The sequence below is a fragment of the Fusarium subglutinans genome (genome assembly GCF_013396075.1).
Source record: "Fusarium subglutinans strain NRRL 66333 chromosome Unknown NRRL66333_c0000260, whole genome shotgun sequence".
NCBI lineage: Eukaryota > Fungi > Ascomycota > Sordariomycetes > Hypocreales > Nectriaceae > Fusarium > Fusarium subglutinans.
The window spans coordinates 47269-59171 of NW_023502323.1; the positions used below are offsets into that span (position 1 = coordinate 47269).

Here is an 11903-nt window from a genome sequence, read left to right on the forward strand (position 1 = left end):
GCGGTTAGATAAGTACTAGACCTACCTTAGTACCTAGTACATAGGTTAGTAATTAGTACTTGCTGAAGCAAAATACCCCCCGATTCATCCTTGTTGTGGCAAGGTAGGGAAGTATCTATTGGATTGTGGTTACTACCTGAGGCAGCCTTACCTTGCCTTGCCTTACCTGGGTATTCTTGGTGCGCTGGCCCAAGAGTAAAGGGATATTTCCGTACGCAATTACGCACTGCTACTATCCCTTACTAGGAACAAGATATTAAGCTTAAGTTGATCCTTCTTTGAGGTTGAGGTGCGTAGTGTACTAAGGTAAGTAATATCAAGAGTCCATTTCAACAACCAGACACGTGGTAGGTGAATGAGACCGCTTTGTGTCAACAACATTCAAAAAATCCCAATTAATGATACACAAAGGATGACGAAGCTAGCTGATCATAGGTTTAATCTTCGGTAGTGATACGCAAACAAAGATGGGAACATTTGGGAGAAGGTCTCAAATATTGAACTCCAAACACGAGTAGCATGAAAAAGGCCAAAAAGTAATACGCCTAACAAGCACATTTTTGATGTGCCCAACACACTCACCAAACAGCACTGGTTACGCTTGTAGCGGAGGCGAGCCTTGCCCTGTGTCCCACTGTCACAAGTAAAGTCGTGCGAGAGGCTGCCATTAGGCATAATTCTGTAGGTTCTCGACCTGCCACGACGTATGCATGAGGCAGCCAGTGACTGATTGCAGTAATTTGACTGGGTCAAATATGTGAAAGCCATTCTCGTTATGCAAGAAGCCTCGTTCAACGCTCCTCAAATAACGGTGTGTTAAGCTTGAGCTGTGGCAGCACACCATTTCAATTCAGAGGGGGGGCAAGCTATCTACACCATATGGCTTTTTCCACTCCCGTCCGTACCTTATGGGCTACCTATGTAGGACGTGGAAATCCTTCCATTCTCCTTGTGGTCTTGCATGATAGTCAGCCAGATCCTCTCACCATACCTTCATAGTTTAGCAAGGCTTTTCATGATGTAGTGAAGCACGTTCGAGAAGGAAGCTGAGGAATAAGAAAATTAGAAAGTGAGGCTGTGTAACTTAGGCACTCTTCAGATATGACGGGTCAGAGGATTTATGTCGCTTACACCAGGGCACATCTGCAACGTGGGCATCCGTCCTTTTACCGTTTTACATGAGGAAAGGTTGAAACAAGGCACCCTGCAGGGCATCGAGCTCGAGACATCTACCAATGAGAGGGCTCCAGCTCAAATAAGCTCAAATTAGCAGGGATATTCCCTTGTTGTTTGTGTCCAGTATGTACTAGGTAGGCAGGTAGGTACTTATAGTAACAGCTTGGCTCCCACGGCCCCGGCGGAAATCTCTCCAGGGGACACAGGCGTGCTTGGGCAATTGTGATCATGATTTGGGACGCCTTCGAGGGAGCGTGATGAAACATAATTACATTGCATAAATCATGCAATGGTACTCAATCAAGGCTGCATCTGTGTATAATCCTGGATTAAACCCTGATGTAGCCACATGCATGTGGCGCTGTTTGCTTTCAGCCACTCGCAGCCCCTCCCCTCCAACTTGACCCCTCCAAGCCAAAGCTTTCAACCTGCTTCGGTACCTGCCGAGCAGATTCCAAACCCTGTTTGTCTGCGACAACGTCCAGCGTCGGACCCAGGCGCTCTCTCGAATCGAATTGACTCTCCTTTTGCTCCGTCTCTTTTTTCGCCATGCCTTCACAGCCTTCGAACGCGGGTATTGTCACCGACGAGAACAGTGGTGACCGAGAGATCCCGCAGTCTGTCCGCGCAGATGGCAGCACCCGCAAAGCTATCAAAATTCGTCCGGGATACCGCCCTCCTGAGGATGTCGAAGTCTACAAGAACCGTACTGCCGAGGCCTTTCGCGAGCGCGGTAAGAAGATTGGCATCCCGGGTGCTACGGGCTTGAAGGAAGAGAGCTCTGAACAAAGCTCTACCGCAAGCAATAAGAACGCCAAGCGTCGCGAGGCTCGGAAAAAGGCAAAGGCTGCAGACGGTGACGCTCCGGCCCTTGCGGAAGAGACAAAGCCCGAGGAAGTCGATCCGGAAGTTGAGCGCGAGAAAAAGGCCCGAAATCTTAAGAAGAAGTTAAAGCAGGCTAAGGACCTCAAGAACAAGAAGGAAGGTGGGGAGGCTCTGCTCCCCGAGCAAATCGCAAAGGTCATCAAAATCAACGAACTCATTAGAGAGTTGGATGCACTCGGTTTCGACGCTGAGGGTGAGCCCAAGAAGGCGGTCACTGACGACGAGGGTGAAAAGAAGGACTGAGACAGTTTATGCGACTTCGACTCGAGAACTATCACTGCAATTCAAGGTGCTTCGAACAGCCGCTGGTAGATCCAGGGCCGCGTTTCTGGGTGAAGCAACTACTTTTCACCAGGACATTATAACCTCTGATGCCAAGTCGGATGACGAAGATAAATATTTTTGCAACCTATACCCGACTCAACATCATCAGCAGGCCGTCTCCAGCTATTTAAAGGATCGTTAGCCAAATTCTTGGCCCTTGCCATCACTTGGATGTATCCTGGCCCTTCATTCTGAAATCGGCACACCTTTTGCTCTTCCCGACACCCTGTCCATCTTTAGGACAAGAGAGCAATAGGCACGATGCGCTATGCGCGCAAAGCTTAAGGCTGGGTCAGGATGTACCTAGAAATCGTGTTTTTGAGTAGATTAGACATCTAATGAGAGCTACGAAATTCCTTGACTTACAATCGTCTTTGATCTTGGAAATTCGGCCACTAGAGGAAATGCTGAAGATCTTTGCGTCCATAAATGCCGGCTGGCGTGAGTGACCTGATACATAGGAACGTGTTGTACTGTGTTTTCTTTTTTGTCTCTCAGTGACATATCTCCTTCATGCCTACCTAGTACCTTGTGTGGTGCTGCTCATTCGAAGAGTACAGGTAGTGACGGTAACCACATGATGATTTGCCGCATCGAAGTTTGAGAAAGAATTGTTGCGAGATGCGCTATGACCTAACCAAGTCCTTTGGCAAAGAATAGACGAGCAGTGAATTTATTTCGAACCAATTGCAGTATAAAAAACCCAACTACAGTATCGTTGTCTCCAATGAAGCATCACTGATCCGAGAGTGAACTGAGTGACGCAGGGTAAGGTAGGCAATAATGCTCTGACAAAATAATCAAAACACATGGGTAGGGGTAGCCACAAATAGAACAGTTTAGGCTTGCCAGTGGACTCAATGGTATTTGAATACATAGGTAGGTATATCAAAAAGAAGAAAGAAAAAAAGCTACAGGCCAAATTGCAAATAAACCAAGATCTATCACATTATATGCATGGTCATACCGTAGGTATTCAGAGATAGAGCCACTCATTCATTACCTTATTCTCTTCAACTGCCTTAGGTGCCTTGAATGGACGGGACGGGAGCTTTGCACGTAGCATAAGCCGAGATTCTGCCGGTGCAGCTCGAGCCCGCTAGTGGAAGGCTCCAGCTGGTGAGGTAAGCTCTCTATCTCCCATAGGCAACCACCATCACCATCCAATCCAAACACCTTTCCGTCAACATAAACCGAGCTTTCGATACCCTACAGACAACGCCCAAGACCGACGAATTTTCAAAGAAAAGAAGTAAACGTTCAAAGTATACAACTCACGAAAATAGTATCGGAATAAAGTTATTCACAATGTCTGCCGAAGACGAGCGCCAGGCTGCCCTTAACTCGTACCGTACGAAACTCATGGAGTCGCGAGAATGGGAGGCAAAGCTCAAGAATCTGCGCTTAGAGATCAAGGACATGCAGCGAGAGTTTGACAAGACCGAGGACAACATCAAGGCGCTACAGAGTGTGGGACAGATCATCGGCGAGGTACTGAAACAGCTGGATGACGAACGATGTGAGGACGAACAACATATGGACTCGTACAAGATGGACGGATACTAACGGTTATACTCGCAGTTATCGTCAAGGCCTCATCGGGGCCACGATATGTTGTCGGATGCAGATCAAAGGTCGACAAGGTCAAGCTCAAGCAAGGCACCCGTGTTGCCCTCGACATGACGACACTCACCATCATGCGAATGCTCCCCCGCGAAGTCGACCCCTTGGTGTACAACATGTCTCTGGAGGACCCAGGGCAAGTCAGCTTTGCTGGTATCGGTGGATTGAACGATCAGATTCGAGAGCTCAGAGAAGTCATTGAGCTCCCCCTCAAGAACCCCGAATTGTTCCTCAGAGTGGGCATCAAACCTCCCAAGGGTGTTCTGTTGTATGGTCCTCCCGGAACTGGAAAAACCCTACTGGCACGAGCAGTTGCTAGTAGTCTAGAGACCAACTTCTTGAAGGGTATGGCTCACGCGCTGACATTACTTCACCAAGGGCATCACTGACAGTAAACTAGTTGTTTCTTCCGCTATTGTCGATAAATACATTGGAGAATCTGCAAGACTGATCCGCGAGATGTTTGGCTATGCCAAAGAGCACGAGCCTTGCATCATTTTCATGGACGAAATTGATGCTATTGGTGGCCGTCGTTTCTCTGAGGGCACTAGTGCTGATCGTGAAATTCAACGAACACTCATGGAGTTGCTCAACCAGCTGGATGGTTTCGACTATCTGGGCAAGACCAAGATCATCATGGCAACCAACCGACCTGATACATTGGACCCTGCGCTCCTTCGTGCTGGTCGACTGGACCGAAAGATTGAGATTCCTCTGCCCAACGAGGTCGGACGCCTCGAGATTCTCAAGATTCACTCACAAAGCGTGGTAATCGATGGGGACCTTGATTTCGAAAGCGTGGTGAAGATGAGTGACGGACTCAATGGTGCTGATTTGCGAAACGTGGTTACTGAAGCGTAAGTTTTCATCCCAAAACAGTAAAAGAAAAGAAGACGAGCTTAATGAATCTGACATGCATACAGCGGTCTATTTGCTATCAAGGACTACCGAGACTCGATCAATCAGGACGACTTCAACAAGGCTGTTCGCAAGGTCGCGGAATCCAAGAAGTTGGAGGGCAAGCTTGAGTACCAGAAGCTGTAAGCGGCGAAGGGTGTGTCATGCTAGACCAAGATGGATAGATATAACAGTGGAAAGGTGCATGGAAGCTCAAGGATGACGGAAGCTGATGACCCAGCGTTGCTAGGTAATCCGTGTAAGACTGTACAATAGAGTCAGGGCAAACAGCGATAGATTAGCTCAGCCCTACAAGCAGGAATGTACATGGCGTCCTGGAAAAGCAGGAAAGTTTCTTGCGACTATCACAATACGTATTTTGACGAGCGTGAGATTCATATGCCAATGCCTACAATGTAAGCAGCCAGATCCTTTGCCATGAGTTGTGTCGCAAGGTGTTGATACAATTGGTGAGAGGCTAGAGTTGCCATGAAACAACCGCCTTGACTCGCAAGGCTGATTCTTCTGAGTGAGACTGTCGGTTGGCCAAAGTCAGCTCGGGAGGGAGTAAGATTATGAAATTATGCAAGACGAGGTCTATTATACCCCTACTACTAGTAAGCAAGTAGTCAAGATGAACGACTGAAGTGAGGAGGATAAGGCAGCTTATGGCATCTTTAAGCTTAGGGCTGAGGGGCATTTTCAGCTTGGCGTTTTTGTTCTACAAAAGGCGACCTTTTCTGATAGTGTGGTATAGATTGTACTAGAAATTTCTAATTATCAACTCTCTTTTACCTTAGGTTGTTAGTGCTGAAGAAAGGACAGATAGACAGTTGGTGTAAAAGGATTCCTTCTCACATAAACAAACAGCCACAGCAACAGGACTCTGACCAGGGTTCACCTTACGCACCATCCTTTATTTAATGATGACAGTGGGAACTTGCCCTGCTCAGCGGGGTCGCTGTTAGGCCAACGTGGCTGATGTCAGAGAGCTGGATGGTCTGTTTCTACAGCTCACCCCTGAAGGAGAGCGAGCGTATCCGTAATCTCTATAGGAACACAGGCTTGAGGATAAGGGCAAGGCTAAAATGGAGAGAAGCATGGAGTTGATATCTTTAACATAGGGGTCTCAGTTTGGGGAGACGATGACGTACATAAGGAGGTTGATGCTAACAATAGAATCGCATATTGGTTAAGGTCTGGAACTAGGTAGTTAATCGGCAAGTCAACCGACGACGGAAAGCGAATCAAGAGAAACAAGACCGAAAACAAGATTGATAGGAATGAATGCTAGCTACGGAGATAAACAGGGGCTAGAATACATCGAGAAGAAGAAAAACAAGCCAAGAAGCGCGTTTACACTTGAGATGGGAAACAACGGCGAGCGGAACGGAATTGGCGCTAGTTAGAACGGGTTGCTATTCTTAGTGAGATTGTATTTTTTTTCGGTTGGGGCGATTGAGGCTGTGAAATCTTAACAAATGAACTGAAGCGAACTGATTCAACTTCGAATCGACAAACAAACACAAGGTATTGGATGAGAGACCCACGACCTAGGGACGATCCATCTGATGCTAAGGCCGTCAATGTATCACTGTCTGGGTACCCATGGTTACAGAAGACCCCCCAAAAAGTCAGTGTCAGCTATGTATTTGTTGTTGCAGTGAAGTATCTATCTGTTGATCTTTAGTTGCATAGACGCCATTTGTTTCAGAGTCACCATTGTGGGAAGTAGCACAAGCTTCAGGATTAAGGAAGAAGAAGAAAACAACGGGCGAATTCAGGGGCACGCATTGCATATCTGCATATGCATGCACACCTCCACAGGAAGAGATGCAGGGGATCTCCCAATGCCGACTGGTAGCTTCCGCAGCCTAACACTGAGTGAGCGACTGCGAGGAAGTCCCTGAGACCTTGGCTACCCTCGGGGTGTAAGAAGACTCCTGACGTTAAGTTAAGGTGCTAAAAATACTTAGTCCAAGATCATCTAAAACCTCACTAAACTTACCTAAGTTTACCTAAGGCTTTTTGTCACCCAGGATAAAGGTCCTAAGTTTTATTGCATCCCCTTGGCTACGTAGGCCGGGAGTCAATACGAACGAACAAAGGCGCGAGTGGGGAAGACATTTCTCGTATGGAAGCGCAGATCTCTCGCTTCACGATAACGCTGCCGTTTCTCTTTCTGGTCTCTAAGTGGCAGAAAGTAGAACGAGTTGCAACGAGCTGCAAGTTTCCGCTCTTCTGTTGGTGTTGACAAGGCTCGGGCTAGTCGGGAACCCCGTGAGGCTGGTTTAGGCGTGCTGTAGGTGGGTGGAGGCGGAGGTGGAGGAGTGGTGGTGGTGGATGACGATGCTTATGGTGGGTTCTGCAGATATGATAAGTGACAAACAACCGACTCAATGCATACAGATGGTAACATCGAAAAGATCGTGGTTCGACGTAAAGAGAGTGCGGTGAAAGAGAGAATTCTGCTCACATGGTAACTTCCCGCATCAAGAGTAAGAGACAAAGTTCATAGTCAGATTAGCTTTGTAGATCAGGAACTTGCCTGTGAGAGGTCACCATAATGGGATTGTGAGATTATTGTTAGTTCCGTACGGATACATCTTGGGTACGATACATCTCTCTGTACATGCGGCTCGGCGAGATGCGTTGCCATGACGAAAGTAGAGAGAGGTAAACGGGACCTAGGTACCTACTAAGCTTCACGATCTAACTTGAACTGTGACAGACCTGGAGTTGCACCAGGGTTGCTCAGGCACCGCCTTTCAGGCCCTGGAATTATTAAAGCGCGGGCTATATTCAGAGAGGCAAACAGCGATCGGTATTCTTAGAACTTCGATACGTCAAGTAGGTAGGTACCAGTTGTTGCAGATTATTACGAGTCTGAGCGTAAGGCATTGGAAAGCAAACCGGAGGCGGACGAAGGCTATGAAGCCTTGGACCCTTATGCAACCATTAGCCACGGCTGACAATGGCTTCCATTCTGTTCCAGCTAACGTCTCAACAGCCGCGAGCTACTGCCACGTCCACGATAACAGATGCCGTGTAACAGGATCAATTGGTCATCTTTTGGTTCAGCTGTATGATTATGATGATGATGATGGCCAGTCCTCAACTGTAGCTTAGACCAAGGTACGGTAGGTAGGTAGTCAACTCAAAACGCCTGATGGTGGTGTATCCCTGAACCATCTCAAACTGTGAACCGCCCCTCACAGAGTCAGGGTCAGTTGCTATGGAGGAGTGTGGTTGTTATCGATCGATATGTAGGAGCTGTAGGCATTCTCATGATATTCCTCTGTTACCGCTCCCTTGCCTTGCCCTGTCTTGCCCACTTCCCGCCAGTTCGTTCGTTCCTCAACGTCTCTGTAAATACGGAGTAGACCAGCGAGCAGATAAAAATATCTACAGGCCAGGCCAGACCAGACCAGACCAAAAACATGGAATCTCTCACCCCTGTCTGGGCCCTGTCGAAAATACCCCCGCTACTGTCATCCTCAACCCCACTCTGCCCACCAAGACAGCAAGCTGCCTCCATGCATGCAGAGCAAAAAGCGAGTTTGAAAGAGACCTTGCTGAGTTGCAGGTCACTTTTGAGTGAGAACCATAGCGGAGTATACCTACCTAAGGTACCTAAGCATTAGGGAGCTTAGCCTCCATGCTCACCTCACTGAGGGTGCGGGCCAGAGACTCCACACCATGAGAAGCTGGGACCATCCTCTACGGAGACCGCTCTGCCCGCCTTTGTCCTCTTTCGCCTTCACCCAATGCTGTAAGGCAATGGTAGTTAAGTTGACTGACTGACTGGAGCTCAAACGACTACATATACAACCATCTCCTCCTCCCTCCTCACCTTTCTTGTTCTGCTCTTCTCTCCTCTTTCTCCTCCCTCATCTACACCTTATTGCTTCTTGATACCCCGTCCTCAAAACTCTTCCGCCTGTTTTCTCTCTTATTCTCCCCCACACATATCCGCTCGCTATCGGCTCTGCTCTACTCTCACCGACCGTCTCGTCTCTAAACGAACCCATTGTCCACGTTTTTCCATCGCAAAGAGCTCAGTCAACATGTGGTAAGGAAGCTTCCTCTTCCTCGTCGCCGTCACCGCCTTTGTTATCGCCTAGCCTTTTCGCCCTGGCCTGGCCTGCCAGCCACCGAGCTTCCACCGATTCTTTGCTTGCGACCGACGCAGGCTAAGATGGGATGGATGTTTATGGTTCAAGGCCAAGCACGGGAGACAAACGCTGGACCTCAAAGAAGGAATTCGGCGGCTCAATTGGTGGAATAAAGTAACAATAGCTAACCGTTACGATCAGTGGTATTTTCGGATATATCAACTACCTGGTGGAGAAGGACCGCAAGTTCATTATCGACACTCTTGTCAACGGTCAGTAATTACTTATCCCATACCCACAAGCACAAGCACAATCATAATCATGGGCGTAGCGTAGCCCATGTTTTCCCCCTCCTCAGCTGCCCCTCACCATCCCTTTCATCAGCCATGCCCCGCCCCGCCATGCACTGGTGAGACGCGGGATCAGCGTCCAGATTCGTGTTGCTGACATAGCCTTTTGCAAACAGGCCTGTCCCGTCTCGAGTACCGTGGATATGACTCTGCTGGTCTAGCCATCGACGGCGACAAGAAGGAGGTTCTCGCTTTCAAGGAGGTCGGCAAGGTCGCCAAGCTCCGAAAGCTCATTGACGAGTCCGACCTCGACCTCGAGAAGATCTTTGATTCACATGCCGGTATTGCCCACACCCGATGGGCTACTCACGGTCCTCCTTCCACCGTCAACTGCCACCCCCACCGGTACGTTTGAGAAAATCCGAAATTCCCAGCCCGATTGCTTAATTTCTTGATCTTTGTCGTTCCATTTTGAGGATTCGCGAAGATCAGTTCTGAATTGGGAGAGTGATTTTGAACACGGTGTGCTAACTACAAACCCCTGAATGTAGATCTGACCCCAACTGGGAGTTCACCGTTGTTCACAATGGTATCATCACCAACTACAAGGAGTTGAAGACTCTTCTCCAGACCAAGGGCTTCAAGTTCGAGACTGAGACCGACACCGAGTGCATTGCAAAGCTCACCAAGTACATCCACGACCAGCACCCCTCCATTGGCTTCACCGACCTTGCCAAGGCCGTCATCCAGGAGCTTGAGGGTGCTTATGGTCTTCTCATCAAGTCCGTCCACTACCCCCATGAGGTTATCGCTGCCCGAAAGGGTTCTCCTCTCGTCATCGGCGTAAAGACCGAGCGCCGCATGAAGGTCGACTTTGTCGATGTTGAATACTCTGACGAGAACGCTGCCCTCCCCGCCGAGGCCGCTTCCCAGAATGTTGCCATCAAGAAGAACGACCTTCTGTCCCCCGACGCTGGCCTTCTCGGTGCCGCCGACAAGTCTCTCCTCCACCGATCTCAGTCTCGTGCTTTCATGACTGATGATGGCATGCCCATGCCCACTGAGTTCTTCCTCTCCTCTGACCCTTCGGCCATTGTCGAGCACACCAAGAAGGTCATGTACCTCGAGGACGACGACATTGCCCACATTCACGAGGGCTCCCTCAACATCCACCGCCTCAAGAAGGCCGATGGCAGCTCCAACGTCCGAACCATCCAGACCCTTGAGCTCGAGCTCCAGGAGATCATGAAGGGCAAGTTCGACCACTTCATGCAGAAGGAGATTTTCGAGCAGCCCGAGTCCGTCGTCAACACCATGCGTGGCCGTCTCGACATTGCCAACAAGACCGTCACCCTTGGCGGTCTCCGCTCTTACATCTCCACCATTCGCCGATGCCGCCGCATCATCTTCATTGCCTGCGGTACTTCTTACCACTCTTGCATGGCTGTCCGTGGTGTATTTGAGGAGCTTGCTGAGATCCCCATCGCCGTTGAGCTGGCTTCCGATTTCCTCGACCGACAGGCCCCTGTCTTCCGTGACGACACCTGCGTCTTCGTCTCTCAGTCTGGTGAGACTGCTGACTCCCTCATGGCTCTCCGCTACTGCTTGGAGCGTGGTGCCCTGACTGTCGGTATCGTTAACGTTGTCGGTTCCTCCATCTCTCTCCTCACCCACTGTGGTGTCCACATCAACGCCGGTCCCGAGATCGGTGTCGCCTCCACCAAGGCCTACACCTCTCAGTTCATCGCCATGGTCATGTTTGCTCTGTCCCTGAGTGAGGACCGCGCTTCCAAGAAGGCTCGCCGGGAGGAGATCATGGAGGGTCTCTCCAACGTCTCTGCCCAGATCAAGTCCATCCTCGAGCTTGACTCCTCCATCAAGAAGCTTTGCGAGAACTTCAAGAACCAGAAGTCTCTCCTCCTTCTCGGCCGTGGCAGCCAGTTCTCCACTGCTCTTGAGGGTGCCCTCAAGATTAAGGAAATCTCCTACCTTCACTGCGAAGCCGTCATGTCCGGTGAGCTGAAGCACGGTGTCCTGGCTCTGGTTGACGAGAACCTCCCCATAATTATGATCCTCACCCGTGACGATCTGTTCAAGAAGTCACTCAACGCCTATCAGCAGGTTATTGCTCGCGGTGGTAAGCCCATCGTTATCTGCAACCCCTCTGATGAGGAGTTCAAGTCTTCTGAAGCCGAGAAGATCGAGATACCCAAGACGGTCGACGTTCTCCAGGGTCTGCTCAACGTTATCCCTCTCCAGCTCATTGCCTACTGGCTTGCCGTTCTTGAGGGTCTCAACGTTGATTTCCCTCGTAACCTGGCCAAGTCGGTCACTGTCGAATAAGCTCGTTACTGTGTTTTGACTGATAGTCGATGTACAGTATGAGTTTGGCGGCTGCTTGGGTTCCTCTTTGCTATGGGCAAGAGGCTTATGATGAAATTTGGAGTTGGGTTTTGGACTGCACTGGCTTGCAAATGAACATGTTGGTCAAGCATAATGTGTTTTGTCTACCTGGATAGCATGGAACTAAGTGTTTGGCAAAAATGAATGAATAAATGGGAGGCCAGGGACCAGGCTGGTCGTGGTCAGTATT

The 11903-nt window shown here is 49.4% G+C and overlaps 3 protein-coding genes across 3 annotated transcripts; all 3 read left to right on the top strand.

Annotated features, from left to right (window-relative positions):
- Positions 1-1725: 1725 nt before the first annotated feature.
- Positions 1726-2304, top strand: FSUBG_12294 (RNA binding Pym; the record flags this gene model as incomplete). Its single annotated transcript, XM_036677068.1, has 1 exon — positions 1726-2304. The coding sequence occupies one exon, from the start codon at positions 1726-1728 to the stop codon at positions 2302-2304; it is 579 nt and encodes a 192-aa protein (XP_036532239.1).
- Positions 2305-3693: 1389 nt separating this feature from the next.
- On the top strand, positions 3694-5052 carry FSUBG_12295 (RPT4-26S proteasome regulatory subunit; the record flags this gene model as incomplete). The annotated part of the gene is made up of 4 exons (XM_036677069.1): positions 3694-3904; positions 3967-4353; positions 4409-4865; positions 4932-5052. The coding sequence occupies 4 exons, from the start codon at positions 3694-3696 to the stop codon at positions 5050-5052; spliced, it is 1176 nt and encodes a 391-aa protein (XP_036532240.1).
- A 3920-nt stretch (positions 5053-8972) lies between these two features.
- Positions 8973-11653, top strand: FSUBG_12296 (GFA1-glucosamine-fructose-6-phosphate transaminase; the record flags this gene model as incomplete). The annotated part of the gene is made up of 4 exons (XM_036677070.1): positions 8973-8977; positions 9222-9292; positions 9487-9715; positions 9862-11653. The coding sequence occupies 4 exons, from the start codon at positions 8973-8975 to the stop codon at positions 11651-11653; spliced, it is 2097 nt and encodes a 698-aa protein (XP_036532241.1).
- Between the last annotated feature and the right edge of the window lie 250 nt (positions 11654-11903).